The sequence below is a fragment of the Aquarana catesbeiana genome, linkage group LG01 (genome assembly GCF_042186555.1).
Source record: "Aquarana catesbeiana isolate 2022-GZ linkage group LG01, ASM4218655v1, whole genome shotgun sequence".
NCBI classification, from domain to species: domain Eukaryota; kingdom Metazoa; phylum Chordata; class Amphibia; order Anura; family Ranidae; genus Aquarana; species Aquarana catesbeiana.
Genome location: NC_133324.1, coordinates 411,159,188 through 411,177,724, shown reverse-complemented (window position 1 = coordinate 411,177,724; position 18,537 = coordinate 411,159,188). Strand labels below are relative to the sequence as shown.

The 18,537-nt window shown below is 39.2% G+C and overlaps 1 protein-coding gene across 34 annotated transcripts in view; it reads left to right on the top strand.

Moving 5' to 3' along the window:
- The window catches only part of PTPRD (protein tyrosine phosphatase receptor type D), a 2,697,868-nt gene that overhangs the window by 2,262,349 nt on the left and 416,982 nt on the right, over nucleotides 1-18,537 (top strand). For all 34 annotated transcript variants that reach the window (XM_073635233.1, XM_073635225.1, XM_073635219.1 and 31 more), the window contains one exon: nucleotides 12,866-13,033. In XM_073635233.1, coding sequence (XP_073491334.1) covers nucleotides 12,949-13,033 — 85 coding nt within the window. In that variant the 5' untranslated portion in view covers nucleotides 12,866-12,948. The remainder of the gene's footprint in view (nucleotides 1-12,865; nucleotides 13,034-18,537) is intronic.

Here is an 18,537-nt window from a genome sequence, read left to right as displayed (position 1 = left end):
TGTTTGACTGGTAATTCAAATCCAAGTTGAGTTGTCACAACCACCATTCAGTCATATTCCAACTCTTTTATTTCTAATGGATATTAACATGAATCAAGTGATGATCTAACAAGGCACCAAGCCTGTCCAGTAACCCTTACCAACCAATCAGCTTTCAATCTACTGTAATTAGGTCAGTATAGGGTACGTTTTTTTTTAACTTTATAGGTTACTGCACTTTGCTTTCTCAGGAAGGAACTCCATTAGGCACAATTTGTATCCGAACAAACCACATTTGAATCCAAGTGCAAGTTCTGATAAAAACTATAAGCATTTTTGTAAAAACAATGCTCAAAAATCATTATCAGTCTTACACGTGTGACAGAGTTAAAGAAATGTAAGGTCCATGAGTGGTCCCTTGGTGTGCTACAGTAGGTTGTATGTGCTGTTAGAATCTACAGGTGGATGGTTGAATAAGCCCGCAGTGTACAGATGTTTTGTAGGTATTTGTGTATATAAGCAGTATGGCTCTGTTAAATTTTAGGAGATGGAAGAGCATAAACAGTGCATTTTTTCTTCAGATGACATTTTGCACTCCATTCGCACAGAAGAAAATGTGTTTTTTAGCCTCTGTGTGGACCTGTAATAGAATCCAGTAGTCTACTGGGCTCAAGCTTTACAGCCTCATACCACTGGAGAAGCACTGGGCTCTGCTAAGCTAATCAACTTGCATTTTGCCATAAGGAAAGCTTTTTTACTGCTGTATCAGGTGGCTTTAGAAGGTAAAGACTGAAGGGTTGTAGGCTTATTTCTTCAGCTGGTGCTTAGGATGCATTCAGTTTTATATACTTCAGCATTTGTCACAATGTTAAACCAAGGCTTGCAAGTTAACAGTAATCTGGTTTAGGAACTATTTTACACACTAAAACAATTTTTACCTACTGTTACAAATTTAGCTTGATGTTTATTTCATTTTAGCTGGATTTCTGCAGAAGACATATACTGCATGTACACAGTATATTACCATTGTTATTGCAACGCTTTAAGCAATTTCAGTTTTTTGAAGAATAATATGTAAGCCAAGTACTGCAGAAAATCAGCAGGCATAGGATAAGTATAACAAGATGTAGAATATGCTCATTAGCAGTAGATATGCAGATAAATCTCTTTCAATGTGAATATGTGCACTTCAGCCTAGAGACACAGAAACCAGGTGGTCCAGAAGAAAGTCACAAACTGCGCTCACTAGATATTTTTTTCTGCAAAGTTATGTACAAAAATCTCACCTGCTTGCTCTGGATATGTATATGTGAAAAATATCCTGAAAATCATGAACTAGCATTTTTTTCAGTTCATATTTGCCTTTCCAATGCTTGTCTGTGACCAAATTGGACACAGATATGGAACTATTAGATCAGAACAGATGTGGTCTAAATCTTGATGCTGCTTGGAAGAAGTTATATAATAGTCTCTCTCTGATAATTTGCAGACTCTTCAACCCCTTTATGCCTAGGGATGACCTAGGTGACCATTACAATTTAAAGAGGAAGTAAACCCTGGTGGGTTTTACTTCCTCTTTATTTCCCTGCAAAGGTAAAGCATAATGGGCTACTATGCATCGCATAGTAGCCCATAATGTGACACTTACCTGAACCCGAAGCCCGCGATGTCTCTGTTGTCCCCACTAGTAGGGAGCGTCCATCTTTGCCCCTCTTCCTTCCGGGGCCGTGAACTCCGGCTCTGTGACTGGCCGGAGTCGCGTGACGTCACTCCCGAGCATGCGCGCGGGAGCCGCCAGTCACGACATGACCCCTATTAGAAACAGCACGATGTGCCCTTTCTAAAGTGCACATGCGCCGATGACATCGGCGCATGCACCGTAGTCATCGGCGCTCGGCTTTTTAGTAAATATCTCCTAATCCATGGAGGTTTAGGAGATATTTCAAGCACCTACAGGTAAGCCTTAATATAGGCTTACCTGTAGGTAAAAGTGGTTGTACAGGGTGTACAACCACTTCAAAGCCGAATTTTGAGAAAAATTTTATTGTAAATCCTCCACCAGCTATATTGGAAATAGGTAGTAATAGGTATGGTGTGTGTGTATGTGTGTGGTGCTGCTGCTGTATAATATTAAGATCATACCACAGTAGAAACTGGCTCCACTAGATTTCCGGCTGCTTTTGGCATGAGAGCAGTGGGTAACTACAGTGTAGGGCTCTGGTTGCACCAGACCCTATCCAAACTCCTTGCTTAGTCACAAAAAGCCTTGCATTTTTTTTCAGAGAATACAAGGTGTTCTATGATTGGGGGACAGGAGAGGAGGGGTGGTGACACCCAGGACTTCTTTCTCATCCTTCAATCACAGAATGCCATGTATTCTGTGAAGTAAGCACAAGGCTTTTTGTGACTAAGCATGGAGTTTGTAGGGGGTGTGGAGTAACTGAAACCCTTCAGTGCCTTAAACCCACCAGTTAAAAATGGTAGCCTTCTGTAATGAAAGATGTTGTTCAAGCAACAATCTGCTTTACTTGACTTAAAAAAAGTAAAAAAAAAACCTATAATGGATCCATTGAGGCTGCCATTGTTCACCTCTAATTCTGAAATTACTTGGCTATCATGCTAATCCAGAACAGGACTTCTGACTTTCTTTCACTTTCCTGATCTTCCTGCTTGTTTTATATCAGTGATTCAGAAAGTAACACAATGATCTGCACAACAGCCAGACATTGAGCATTTGTGGAACAGGATCAACAGTGACAGCCCCTGTAATTCTATAATGATAGGTTTACAGTACTGGGGCTATCCTGTTTTCAACTCTCTGTTGGTGACTGGATTGTCAAACTCAATTTCATTGTGGGCCACATCAAAATTACAGTTGCCCTCAAAGGGCTAGTTATATCTATATATTATAAGAATATATAAATTTATTCAGGGCTTTTTTTCTCAAAATATAAATGTGGGAACGCATTTACACCCCCCCCTTCCAAACCACATCAAACATTTGCATTACCAGTGGGTGAGTCTTAAAGGGCCAATGAATACCAAGAGTGTGTAATGTGCAAACTTCAGGGATGCGCTGTGTACAAAGTGCAGGTTCACGGGTGCCCTATGCACAGAATGCAGAGTTCAGGAGTGTGCTGTGTACAGAGTGTAGGGTTGAGGAGTGCGCCATATACAGAATGCGGGGTCCACAGCTCTCTTCCACCCCTCCTCAGCTCTGACCTCTGCACCATTCTCCCCCATCCCCAACTCTACACACACATTTCTCCAAAGCCCTGACCTCTCCAAACCCCCCCCCCCCAACTCCAGTACCTCCCGGCAGTGTAGGCAGCGCCTGCACCCGAGTACAGATGGGGATCACAGTGCAGATTACCAAGTGATCCCCCATCCCACATTGCACCTACATTTCCCTTGTCCCCACCGTGGGTTTAGGACAGGCAGGGATCTGTGAAAGCCGCCGGGAGAAAAGCTGTCCTTTTAAACACAGAAGGCTTTTGTGTTTACAAGTGACAGTGGGGGGTGAAGGGTGAGAGCTGGAGGTGTTGGAATGGAGTTCCGCCTAGTTCTGGCTGAAAAAACCCTGGGTATGAGGGCCAGATGGAATGGTCTGAAGGGCCAGATTCGGCCCATGGGCCTTGTGTTTGACACATGTGCTCTATGCCATGTTCAGTCTGCCTCACCATCCTTTTCCTTGACTGCCAGTAAAGCAAGTTTCACTATCATTGCATTGCATGTAATAACATGAAACGACCAAATACCAATGAGAAAATGTCCATAGATGGCCAGATTATTATGGCCACGTAGTCCAGGAAACTGCTTCATGTGACCCAACGTTTGAGAAGATGAATATACCACTTAATTAAATAATGTGTTTTACACAATGTTCTGCCCAACACCAACTGTATAAGCTATGTTTTTTATAGGAGCCTTTAGCTTAGCTTTAGAGTGATTTTATTTTATGTTTATTTGTCAGATATAAAGTGCTTCAGTGCTTCTTCCTGCCTTTTACCAGTAAGGCACAAAGACAGGAAGATATTATATTTATGCAACACTGTTTTGTTGGGTGATCACTGCCTAATAAAAGAGGCTGCCAACCATGTAATTGTCAGAAGTATTACAGAGTGCTCACCAACAATTGTGCAAATGCACATGACACTTAGATTACAAGGTTATACACCTAGTGGGCACGTGGGGAAGAAGAAATAACTATCCTAAAGTAGTTTTACCTGTACGTGTATCTTAATTTTAGGTGACCTTTAACCCCCCTGGCGGTATTCCCGAGTCTGGCTTGGGGTGGATTTGTCTGGTCTGGCTTCGCAGGATCCTTGTAGATGTTACTTACCTTGTCCCCTGGATCCTGCGATGTCTCCCCACTGTGATCGTGTCTCTCTCGATTCACAGTGCCGAGCTCTGTTCCCTGCGAGCGTTGCGACGCATGGGGACGGAGTTCGGCACCAAATTCAAAAAGTAAAACACACAGTACAGATACAGTATACTGTAATCTTACAGATTACAGTACTGTATCAAATAATTACACACCTCCTTTGTCCCTAGTGGTTTTTGTCCAGTGCCCTGCATGCAGTTTTATATTATAAAAACTGTTCTTTCTGCCTGGAAACTGGAGATTGTCCATAGCAACCAAAACTGTCCCTTTACATCAAAAGTGGTTTTAGACCAGCTAGAAAACAGCGATAATAAATTGGAATCACTCGCAGAATTGAGTGATAGTGATTTGTGGGGAAATCCGTCATCAAACACTAAAAGTAACGAAAGTGACAATTCTGCAAATTAGCAAATTTCAGTGTTTTTGATTTGATTACATTATTGAATCATTTTTATTATTATTATATTATTATTTGGTATAATTATTTATAGTTATTTATTATATTATAATTTTTTATTTTGTTTTTCAAACTTTATCATACCCGGGATATCTACTAGACTCTGGCTTGGACAGATTTAAGTGAATTATTCCTAAGAATTACAGGCCTATAATATAAAACGCCAAATTTCTGTGCAAAATAATGGTACCGCTTTCAAAAATCTGAAGTAATCATACCGCCAGGGTGGTTAATGCGTCCTACCCCATCCTATCTGTCTTTTATAACAGGAGTAGTATGTTGTTAATTCTTTCTACTCTTGGTTATGCAGTAAAGTAGTACAGTGATCCGTGCACACTATACTAAGTGCAGGAACTGAAGCAACCAACCAGATTTTACTGTATCCAGATCAGATATGACCTTTGATTACCTGCTTTCTGCACTTTGCACATAATCATTGCTCTTTGCACTGACTTTGACTGTCTCTGTAATAATAGGCTTGCAATTTGTTTGGTTGTGGAGTTTGATTCTGAATCTTTGTGTTTACGTGGATCAGCACAAGAAAACAAAGCAACCTTTTCTCCCTCCGAGAGCACATTCTATATATCTCCATCTCTGTGATAGCATCAAAGTCATTATGTAGCAGTTGGCTCGGATACGCTTGCACAGACACAAATTGAGTCCGACAGGACTGATGTCTTATGGATGTTGCTGCTATTTGAAATGCTGGCATGAAGATGGTTATGATGATAAGAGTGAGCTGGTGCCCTCAGCACACGGCCTACTATGATTTCTATGGCTTTCATTCATTTCAGGAGCTCCGTACATGGTATCAAAGGATAAATAGCACATGAGATGAAACAAGATGAAGGCCGTGTATGCTTCTAAAACACAACTTCTGTTAAAATGAGACAGGTGTCATCATTGTGAGCTATATTTATCTGTTATTTAAAGTATATTTCAGCATTTTGACTTCAGTAACATAGTTTCTCATTATTTTTCCATGTGTAGCAGAGGCATTTCCACAAAATTTATATCACGATTAAAAAAATATACATATACAGTCAAATATATGGATTTACAAGCATCAGCATTTGTATTTTTATTAATTTGATTCCTGATTTCATATAATAAAAACGTAAGGAAAACATTTCACAAAAATACCTAGATGAAAAAAACTCAAATGGAAGCTTTGGCTTCTAAGATACGTGTTAGATCCAGGAAAATGAACTAAATTGTAAGTAGCGTGCCTCCCCAATAACTATTGTGCTGCAAAGGAATCCTTTGCAAGTTCCATTTAATACTTTGTAAGTTCCCTGGTGTAGTTTATAGGGTATGTGTGCTATAAATGTTACCTTTACACAAAGGACATCTGTGCTTTATTGAAAACTTCTGACCCAGCCTGTAGTGCTAGTACCCAGAGGTTGATACAGAGCAAGTCATTAGAGCTGAACTACAGTCAAAACTTTTTTTTTTTAAAACTTTTCGTTGAGGGTCAGAACCAGTGTCAGGTTTTTATTTTTATCTGGGCCCACACAGATGTTCTGATGATTCCTTTGCTCTTTCCACAGAAGAAGCTTTGTCAGGAGTTTAAATGCTCCAGGGTCCCTCTAGATTGCTGCTAAACAAAATTTGAACCTACCAAAGTATATTACATTTCTAAGAAGTGGTGACCCTCTAAATATTCTGAGACTTGAAGTATAACTAAAGGCAAAACTTTTTTTTTTTAACTTTTGAATAGGGTGGAAAGGGATTAGAACACCTGTCAGTTTTTATTGCTGTCTGTGTCCCCGTTAGGGAGATTCATCCTCTCTATTTGTCCCATTTACCATTATCATCGAAAGTGAAAGAAAATCCCAAATTTTGGGTTGTCCCCAGAAAAGTAGTAAGGGGGAAATCTTCCAATGGGAACACTAGTTGTGGTGACCTGGGGGTCCCAAACAGATTCCTTAATTTGTGGGGGTTTCCTCTCACTTCCTGTCTTGACTATGAGACAGGAAGTGAAGGTAAATCTCCCTGGTGGGATAAAGAGGGCAAAAATAAACCTTAAAGGGGTTATAACCCTCCCTTACTCTATCCACAATGAAAAAAAGTTTTGCCTATAGTTTTAGTTTAAATGGAAGGCCCTATGTGAATAATAAATGTGCGTTTTTGTAGATTTGCGAGTAAAAACGTTTTTTATATATCTTTTTTTTAATTTTTATAACTTCGATAAAGAGATCCCTAAAGCTTACAAAAGCAGTGTTAAATGCAAACTACGGAAAAATAAACTATTTCTAATTATCACTGATGTTGTCCCCATTGGGACAAGAACAACGGGTGAAGGGAAATCTTATATCTTCCCATGGGGACACTCGTGCTAGTGACAGTTGTCATAGAGGGAGGGGGTGTTCTTTCTTGCATCTCTGGAAAAGGAAGTGAGGAAAGAAACCTCCATAGTGGGGATGCAGTTGGCAAGAAAAAAACACACAGAGGATCTAATCCTTCCCTACTCTGTTGGAGGGATATTGAAAATGAGTCATAGGGGGAGATTTACTAAAACTGGAGAGTGCAGAATCTGGTGCAGCTTTGCATAGAAACCAATCAGCTTCTGAGTTTTAGTGTCAAAGCCTAATCGAACAAGCTGAAGTTAGAAGCTGATTGGCTACCATGCACAGCTACACCAGATTCTGAGTACTCCAGCTTTAATAAATCTCCCCCATAGAAAGGTTAAAGAAAATGCTGCTCCAAGTTTCATCCAGCTTAGACACTTGGTCATGTGTTATCTATGGGAGGGAGGGAAACAAAGTTCATATTATTCAGACCTCGGCATTTGATCATTTACTTGGCATTGTATCCATCTCTGCAGCATTCTTACCATTTGACTTAATACTGTAGTGAGCACATACTAAAATGCTAATGTTTATTCCAAAGTCAGTTGATTTCATTAAATGGTTCTAAATATACATTTATTTCATGCAAACAAATGCAGCATGAGCCTATAACTGTTATGAAATGGCACAGAAAGTAGAAATATAATTTAATTTGAGCACCTATAAATATTAACTGGTAGGGCCCTTTAGATTCCACTTTACAGTTCTATGCTAAACATATTTTACTACTCTATTCGTGCATTATAAATGTTCCACTTAGTTTGCAATAAAGCATATTTACCTTGGGGACTGTTAGACTGCATCATGAAGATAATGGATCAGGCTGTTTTTTTTTTTACACACTCGTTATACCTAGGAGGAGTGAATATATATTTGTTACTGTAAAGTCAGTAAATATAACATTTTATATATTTTCTGCAGTGTGATGCATCTAACGTGAATGCTGTTATGTGGTCTTTTAAACGCCTACTAAATCAAAATACAAATAAAATCTTAACACTTTCTAGAGCGCAGAGATTTACACCTTGATAATAGTTGAGATTTTTACACTGTATTAGCATTTTCCGTGCAGCTGCCCATTTTATATTGTAGTCATTTCAGATTACGGAGAGGCTAAAAAGCGGAGCAGAGCACACAGTTATTTCCAGGTTAACGTTCAATCCCAATTTTAACCCATCCTCCACCCAACAGTCATTGCCTCTTTCTCCACTTCTCCATCCCCCAGGAATTTTTTAAAATCTTTTTTATGCATACATTCACATACTCTTCTTCTTCTCCCTCCAGCGGTAGGCTGGTCATGAATGCTTCAGAGAATGGCACCCTGTAATTATAATGCCCCTCCACAGCATTTATTTATATATTTCCGGTATTTATATAGCGCCGTCAATTTACACAGCGTTTACATATGGATTATACATTCACATCAGTCCCTACCCTCAAGGAGCTTACAATCTCTCGTGTGAGCGCAATGTGGTTTAATGTCCTGGATGCTCTGGGCTTACAGTAAGGTTGCATTCACACCTGGGCGTAGCATCTTTGAGCGCTTTCCCAGCATTTTTTCACATCTTTTTGGCGCATGTTTGTGCGCGTTTGTATGCAGCGTTTTTGGGCTTTGGCATTTATTAGCCAAGAGAGAAAACTATTATCTGTTGCATCATTTGTTGCTAGGTATTTCAGCGTTTCCATTAGCTTTTATTCTTTTATTATTATTCATTTATCATAATGTTTTTTCATTAGGGTTCGAGTTCAGTTTAGGTTGGGGTTAGGGTTATTTATTATTATTTTATTCATTTTTTATTTTATTTATTATTATTATACAAATAATAATAAATAATAATAAATAAATGAATAAATAAATGTAAAATAAATACACAAAAAAAAAAAGATTTTAACTTGTAAACACTTGTAAACACCGAGTCTGAAAAATAGGCCCGGTCCTAAAGTGGTTAAGCTTAGAAGACTGACAACATCTACTAGTGAAAAGGCATTACTGTTATTTATTTTATTTATTATTATTATACAAATAATAATAAATTAATAAATGTAAAATAAATACGCAAATAAATAAAAATCATAAATAAAAAATAAATAAATTCAGTAAATGAATACTAAGTAACATTAAATAAATAATTAACTTTTGATTTTTAGCAGATAATCATTTTATATATATATATATATTTTTTTTTTCTATTGCATTTTAGTGTAAATATGAGATCTGAGGTCTTTTTGACCCCAGATCTAATATTTAAGAGGTCCTGTCATGCTTTTTTTCTATTACAAGGGATGATTACATTCCTTGTAATAGGAATAAAAGTGACCCAAAAAAGTAAGAAAAAAGAAATAAAATTTAAATCGATCCGTCCTGACGCGCATGCGCGCAAAAGTGAACGCATATTTAAACGGTGTTCCAGCCACACGTGAGGTATAAATGCGATCGTTAGAGCGAGAGCAATAATTCTAGCTCTAGACCTCTGCAATTCAAAACTGGTAACCTGTATAAATTTCTAAACGTCGCCTATGGAGATTTTTAAGGGTAAAAAAGAGCACAATTTTGAAGCGTGACATGTTGGGTATTAATTTACTTGGCGTAACATTTATCTTTCACAATAAAAAAAAATAGGGCTAAATTCACTGTTGTTTTATTTTCTAATTCAATTTTTTTATCCTAAAAAAGTGTGCTTGCTGGTATTGACATTTTATTCTCTAGGGTGTGAGGAAAAATAATATATAATGTTTGGGGGTTCTAAGTAATTAACTTGTAAACACCGAGTCTGAAAAATAGGCCTGGTCCTAAAGTGGTCAAGCTTAGATGACTGACAACATCTACTAGTGAAAAGGGGATGTTGGGGAAGACCAGTCATGGACACTGAAAAAAAACCCCACTGAAATAGCTTTCCTTGTTCAAGAAGCAAGTTCTTTGACTTTCAATAAATCTGCCTATGACAAGAACCTTTTCTTAAATATTTTCTTAAATATTACTTAAATATTCCTATTAATTTTACTTTTGTATGCATATAAATGATATTGATATATTGGTAGCACTTTTGTGTTAAACAGATTGGGGTTGCTTTACTAAAAGCAAATAAACTATGCACTTTGGAAATGCAGCGGCACTTGTTTTAGTGAATATGATGAAGCTGATTCCCCAATCACATTTCCTTGCACCAGATTGGGTATACTTTACAGATTTAAAGAGAGGTATGGGATTCTTTTTTTCCCGAATCATACTTACCTAGCTGGATGCAGCATTGCTCCTATGCTGCATCTGTCCCCTGCCAGCTTTAACACTGAGAACCGAGTGATCAAACACCGCCGATCGATTGGTTCTCACAGATCTCTGAGCAGAGAGCTGGTGACTGTCAGTCACTGCTCTCCCCTCTTCCCCCTGCCCCCCTGCGGCTGTGAAGGGGGCTGGCTCAGACTCTCAGCGACTCGCTGACAGGCTGAGCCAGGTGCCAATCCTTATGGGCAGATCCTGACCATATAGTCGTGATCTTGCCCGAGCCTGGACCTGTGATGTCAAGCGACAGCTGGCTACAGCCCACAGTCTGCTGAAAACGGGTTACAGGAGTGCAGAACGAACTGCACTCCTGTGATCCATAGGAGAAGTACAACCAAACAAGCTTCGGCTGTTCTTCTCCTTTAGGCCCCTTTCACACTGGGGTGGGAGCGGCATCGGCGGTAAAACGGCGCTATTTTTTCGCCGCTTTATCGGCGCTTTAGCATCGCTATTCGGCCGCTAGCGGGCGGTTTTAACCCTCACTAGTGGCCAAAAGAGGGTTAAAAACCGCCGGCAAAGCCGCGCTGCCCCATTGATTTCAATGGGCAGAAGCGGTTTAGGAGCGGTGAATACACCGCACCAAAGATGCTACTTGCAGGACTTTTTTTCCATCCTGCAAGCACACCGCTCCCAGTGGCTGTTTCAGGGCACTTTGCAGGCGCCATTTTTACCGCTGTAGCTCCTGCAAAGCGCCCCAGTGTGAAAGGGATCTTAATGTTTCACTTGCAAAGTGCACAGCCTATATTCCTTTAGTAAATCAAACCCATTGTGTTTTTGGTGTTTCTTGAAAAGGTCATCTTTATATTGCTGTGCTACAAATATCAAAAAAAGGTTTTGCAGCTGAATTTTAGAAGTTGGACATGTAACAGAAAAAATGTAGCATGGAATTAAATGTCATTTTATGGGTAGATCTGAAACAGAACAGTTGTTGGAATAAACTGAGCGCTGAAAAGTGCCAATACTCAGCCTTCTGTGTTCCTCAGCATATTCCTAGAAGCAGCATGGCACACTTTCTGACAATTTAATGTAACAAACGACATATTTAAATACTTTAAAATAAGGAAGTTTCAAATCCCAATGGTTTAACACAGGAACTTTGCTCGAAATTTATTTGGCAGCCTGTCATTTTACCACTGGCAACTGTAGCGTATATATCAAACAATGTGATGTTGATGCTAAAATTGAAGGAGTGTGGGCTGAAAGATTATAGTTATAACATTCATCAAGTAACTTCAACATTGTAGTTTAATCTTTTCAGACTTTTTATCATTTTATGGAGTAGATTCTATTATGATGCTAATAAAAGTTAAAGCATCCTTGATTGCAGCATGATAAATACCTGAAAGAGCCCTTTAGCAAAATTATTATTAGATCTCTTACTCTCCAACTGTAGGTGTGAATTGAATTCCACTACCGAGATGTGTACCGTTAAAACAGTAAAAGCAAAGTAATGGTTAGTAACAATAATCTGTAGGGTCGTCCCGATACCACTTTGTTAAGACCGAGTACAAGTACCGATACTTTTTTCAAGTACTTGCCGATACCGATTACTGATACTTTTTTTTAATGTCATGTGACAGTGGCACGAATATGCAGCACGGATGAGGCGTGGGCTGTGTCAGTAGTTTTTACAGTTTTATTTTTCACAATTATTTTTTACAATATATATGTATATATACAGTGGGGACGGAAAGTATTCAGACCCCCTTAAATTTTTCACTCTTTGTTATATTGCAGCCCTTTGCTAAAATCATTTAAGTTCATTTTTTTCTCTCATTAATATACAAACTGCACCCCATATTGACAGAAAAACACAGAATTGTTGACATTTTTGCAGATTTATTAAAAAAGAAACACTGAAATATCACATGGTCCTAGGTAATAGTGGCGCTTTACCGCCGACGCCCGGGCGCTGGCAGTGTCAAAATGCCCTAAGGGTGCATTGTGGAAATCCCAACCTGCACTACACATGCTTTTGTTCTGCCAGAGAAGTAAAGGCAACTTTGTGTGAAAACTTGCTCTAAGAATGTGTAGTTTCATATTGCTTTATTTCATAATTCAACATGCTGCAGTATGTCATTGTCTTGTAATGTATATTGCTACCTTTACTAAAATGACAGCTAATTATGAAGATAAATTATTCGGGTGATGATCTGACCAGGGGAGGAAACCATCTGGGATTGAGGATTACTTTGTGTTAATACGGGGAAATACATTATTAGCTCTGCCAAGCTGCTTCTGGGCATCATGCATGTTGGCAGCAATGCAAACTTTGTAATGTACTCCAGTTAGTGTAATGGGAAAAATATGTCATATGTAATGTATTCCCTGTAGGGATTTACATGATAGATTTTAAGATGTTATAGCACTTAAATAACGGTGTTCTTCTCTGTTTATTTTGTCTTCTTCAACAGGCTGTGACAACGCTGCACTGAAACACTGAAGTGGGTAGACACCCATTGGCTTTGAAAGCCAGTGAAATTAAGCCTTCCTAAACATGCAGGTGCCAAGCTGTCAGATGATGAACTTTGCCAGGCCAGTGCTGGTTCTTCTGTGCTTCCTACTCCATGCTGATGCTGAAAGTAAGTCTAATGCTTTGTTCTGTTTGAGTTCTTGACCATAATGAGCAGTTTTGTTTTTGCTTGGCAGCAGTCGAGGGTCTTTGAACAGAATCTCTTTATGAGAGAATGCTAAAAACACTGTGGGATCTTCGCTTGCTCAAACCCACCTTCTGAAAAAAGACTATTTATGTGACTCCTTGTGTATTTCTGCTGGGCTAACCATGGATATGCATTCCCCTACTATGCTGTTGTATTTGCTTCTTACCACTACAAAGCTAGGCTTTGGAAAACGTAAAATGCACTGCATGGTGCCAATAGACAAAGGGTAGACAACTATTGTTGAATTAGGAACATTGTAGTCTCTGCATGCAATATTTTTTTTTTATTTTGGTTGTTTTTGTAGACAAAATCAGCACTGGTTTCAAATGAAAACACTGTATTATTGCATATGTTATGGCATTTGTTTTGATGGGTTTAAGAAGAGTCCATAGGTATGTATAAAGAACTTTCAAGCAGATGTGAACATATTATAAAGATATAGTTAAAGAAAAAGAAATTGCGCTAGGTGCATAAAAATTAATGAATAGATAAAGAAGATTCCTGCTGCTGTGCACTATAACCCCGATATAAGGGCACAAAAACAAAAACTAAAATATAAAGAGTGCAGCGCTGGACATGTGAAATAAATAGTGAAGTTTGATAAACCAATTATTTAAATGGTGAAAAAGTGATTCAAAGTCAATATATCAAAATATATGTATATATATTGTAAATATTTTAGAACGTAGACATATGAATTAAAATAAGTGAAGAAAAAACTCCTGTAAATAAAACTTATGACAACACATAAAAGTCCACTGTGTATATAATGTGATGTAGATTTCAGGGATACATCTTCAATATTCACTGTTGCCCACCACCGAATAGATGAAAAAAAGGCTTACCAGAAAGCCTGTGACCGCCCTTATTCAGGGGGGTCAAACAAGCTTAGCAGATATAGGGGAGCCACCACAGGAGTACTCCAGGGGACACCGACAGACCGATGCGTTAGGGCTCCTTGCCAGATCGCGAACCAGCCGACAACCGCTATAGATGCTCTCTCAGATCCTATCCTCTCATAGGGCAAACTTGAAATTTCCACGGATCCGGTGCAAGAAGATGTGGTTTGTAATGCCAAAAAAAGAAACAAAGAGAAATGCTCCACTGGTGCAGATAACTTGGGTTTCCTTTATTGGTAACTTTCGGTATATAGCATTAAAAACCAAAAGAAATAAAATAAAACCGAACAGGATAAAAAACGACACTACCGCCGTTTATTTTAAAATCGCGCATGCGCGGTGCGTGCAATGTTGTGACCCACAACATTGCACGCACCGCGCATGCGCGATTTTAAAATAAACGGCGGTAGTGTCGTTTTTTATCCTGTTCGGTTTTATTTTATTTCTTTTGGTTTTTAATGCTATATACCGAAAGTTACCAATAAAGGAAACCCAAGTTATCTGCACCAGTGGAGCATTTCTCTTTGTTTCTTTTTTTGGCATTACAAACCACATCTTCTTGCACCGGATCCGTGGAAATTTCAAGTTTGCCCTATGAGAGGATAGGATCTGAGAGAGCATCTATAGCGGTTGTCGGCTGGTTCGCGATCTGGCAAGGAGCCCTAACGCATCGGTCTGTCGGTGTCCCCTGGAGTACTCCTGTGGTGGCTCCCCTATATCTGCTAAGCTTGTTTGACCCCCCTGAATAAGGGCGGTCACAGGCTTTCTGGTAAGCCTTTTTTTCATCTATTCGGTGGTGGGCAACAGTGAATATTGAAGATGTATCCCTGAAATCTACATCACATTATATACACAGTGGACTTTTATGTGTTGTCATAAGTTTTATTTACAGGAGTTTTTTCTTCACTTATTTTAATTCATATGTCTACGTTCTAAAATATTTACAATATATATACATATATTTTGATATATTGACTTTGAATCACTTTTTCACCATTTAAATAATTGGTTTATCAAACTTCACTATTTATTTCACATGTCCAGCGCTGCACTCTTTATATTTTAGTATAAAGATATAGTGCACGTGCTTGATCAATGTTCCACTTTGAGTGATGACAGGTGCTTAGTAGTCCGTTAATATTTATGTGTTATTATGTTGCAGTTATGTCCTGACAAGCAAAGTCTGTTAACAGTATACACGTTAAGCGGAACAAAAAGATTTCTTTAGATAAAAAAGTAGCCACTACACGTGCCCTGCATTAAACAGATTTCAGTAAAGAGAGTTCAGGTGACAGAAGAAAATTGTAATTTCAAGTCCTCCAGCCCCTTCTGTGTGGGTGTTAAAGGATTTCCCATCTGCAGATCTGAGCCATAACAGTAGAGAAAACGACAGAAATGCAGGATCTAGAAAAACAAGACTGCTACATTAAATTAGCAGAGGTATTTAGTATTAGAGTACTGCACTTAAAATGTTCGGACTAACGAATGTGAAAAGTAGTAATCTTAACCACTAGGCTTCCTATCGGTGATCCCAGGCATGGGTCACATTTGACAGCTAGGGCACTACTAGTTGTCTGATTGGCTCCAAATCAATGGTCAAGAACCAATCAGTGTATTTTGAGATCATGTGATTGTCATAATAAAACAAGCAAAGCCAGCAGAAAGTTAGTATGCAAAAGGGCATTTACTCCAGAGATAAAATGATAATCCTGCCAGTTTATAAAACTCTGGTTCGGCTGTATCTGGTGTATTCCATCTAGTTCTGGTCACCAATCCTTACAAAGAATGTGCTGGAGCTGGGGAGAGTCCAGCGAAGGACAACAAAATTAATATGGGGACTGGAGGACCTCAATTACGAGTAACGACTACAAACGCTAAATGTATTCTCCCTGGAGAAGAAATACTTGATAGGATATTTGATAGTGATATACTATCCTCAAACTCAACTTGTCCAAAACCGAGCTTATAATATTTCCTCCCCCACATTCCTCTTCCCCCGACTTCTCTGTCAAGAGCAATGGCAAATCCATCCACCCCTCCCCACATGTCAGGGTACTAGGTGTTATCCTGGATTCTGAACTCTCCTTTCAGCCCCACATCCAATCACTTTCCAAAGCTTGCCGCCTCAACCTCCGCAACATCTCTAAACTACGTCCCTTCCTTACCAATGAAACCACAAAGCTCCTGATTCACTCCCTGGTTATCTCTCGCCTTGACTACTGCAACTCCCTCATTGGCTTACCTTTAAATAGACTATCCCCCCTTCAGTCCATCATGAATGCTGCTGCCAGACTCATCCACCTTACAACCCGCTCAGTGTCTGCTACCCCTCTCTGCCAATCCCTCCATTGGCTACCACTCGCCCAACGAATTAAATTCAAAATACTAACAATAAGTTACAAAGCCATCCACAACTCTGCCCCCAGCTACATCACTAACCTAGTCTCAAAATACCAACCTAATCACCCTCTCCGTTCCTCCCAAGATCTCCTGCTTCCTAGCTCCCTCATCACCTCCTCCCATATCCGCCTCCAGGACTTCTCCCGAGCCTCGCTCATCCTCTGGAATTCCCTATCCCAATCTGTCAGACTGTCTCCAACTTTATCCACTTTTAGGCGATCCCTGAAAACTTTCCTCTTCAGAGAAGCCTATCCTGCCTCCATCTAACAACTGCATTTTCTCCATTAGCTCATCCCCCACAGCTATTACCCTTTGTATAACTTGACCCTCCCTCCTAGATTGTAAGCTCTAACGAGCAGGGCCCTCTGATTCCTCCTGTATTGAATTGTATTGTACTTGTACTGTCTGCCCTAATGTTGTAAAGCGCTGCGTAAACTGTCGGCGCTATATAAATCCTGTATAATAATAATAATAATATACAAATATTTCAATGGTGATCTCAGCATAAGTATGAAACTTTTCAGTCTCAGGGAGTGTAAGAGGACACAGGGCCACACAATGAGACTGGAAGATTAGCAGATTAACCTTAAGTTGTGTAGGGTTTTTTTTTACTTTTAGGGCAGTAAGAATGTGGAACTCTCTTCCACAATCTGTGGTGTCAGCAGGAAATATTGATAGTTTTAAAAGACTCTTGGCACCTTTTAAAACAGTTTCAAAAGACTTGTGCATCTTAGCGAACACAATATACGGGGATATGGGAAATAATTATCTACACAAACACACACACACCAACACAGGTTGAACTGGATGGACTGTTGTCTTTATTCAGCCTTATCTACTATGTAACTATGTACTATGTAATAATAACACAATGATTAAATGATAGCTTTTGACAGTAAAGAAACCACCCCTCACTCTAGCTTTCAAGCAATTTCCTTCAGTGTGCACTTAGGACCCGCCCGCTTGTCAGTGCAGAAGAACACAGACTTGGACTGGGTTTTTCATGTGACTGCAGATTCAAGTATTTGGGACATTAGTTTTTTTTTTAATCGAATTGCAAGATTATCTAGTGGGGGAAGAGTAGGTAACGTTTACTGGGTATGGAGGTTATTAGTCCTGAGATAAGCTTTAAAATTTTAGTGTGATTTAGTTATACTTGTACAGGAAGTTGAAAGTCTAAATTTTTATAATGGGTGTTTATGTTTCTACATCAATTCTTTTATTATACTACGGATTAATTATTTAGTAAGACATGGTTTTTCCATTACTTATTACATACGCTTTGCATTTTTAGGGACTTCAGCAGTGAAAATCCACTGTATTGTTTACAAATATGCTTTTGGGCATTTTTTCTATACAGATTTATTTAACCACTCCGCTACCATTGTATTATAAAAACAAAAAAAACATGGTAGAGTAGGGAACATTTTTTTTTCTGGTGCACCATTTAGTTCACATTTTTCTACACAGTTCTATATCTACCAAAGGTCAGAGGGTGGCTATTCATGAGATTTTAAATGTGAGTGGTGCCTGAATAACTATACTACATGACCCTGCTGTATTAGGTTTTCAAAATGTAATTTAAACTTTAAAGCTTTATCAACATAAACATCCGTTTACAATATATATGTTTAAAATATTTTTAGAATTTATTATAGATTTTAAATACATGAATTTGTACTGAAATTGATAATGTGTTCTTTAATTGTATGTTGCCCTTTAAGAGGCGGCTTGCGGCTGCGCCGCCAGTGGGGCACCCGCCGGGAGCTCCGTTACCGTGATCGCGGGTCCCGTGGACGGATACTCGCGATCGTCTCATGGTGAGGAAGAATGGGGAGATGCTAATGTAAACAAATATTTCCCCGTTCTGCCTAATGACACTCTCACTGATCACAGGTCCCTGTAATTGGGAGCGATGATCAGTGTCGTGTCACACATAGCCCCCCCCCCACAGTTAGAACCACTCCCTAGGACACACTTAACCCCTACAGCGCCACCTAGTGGTTAACCCCTTCACTGCCAGTCACATTTACACAGTAATCAATGCATTTTTAATCGCACTGATCGCTGTATAAATGTGAATGGTCCCAAAATCGCGGCAAAATTGTCCGACGTGTCCGCCATAAT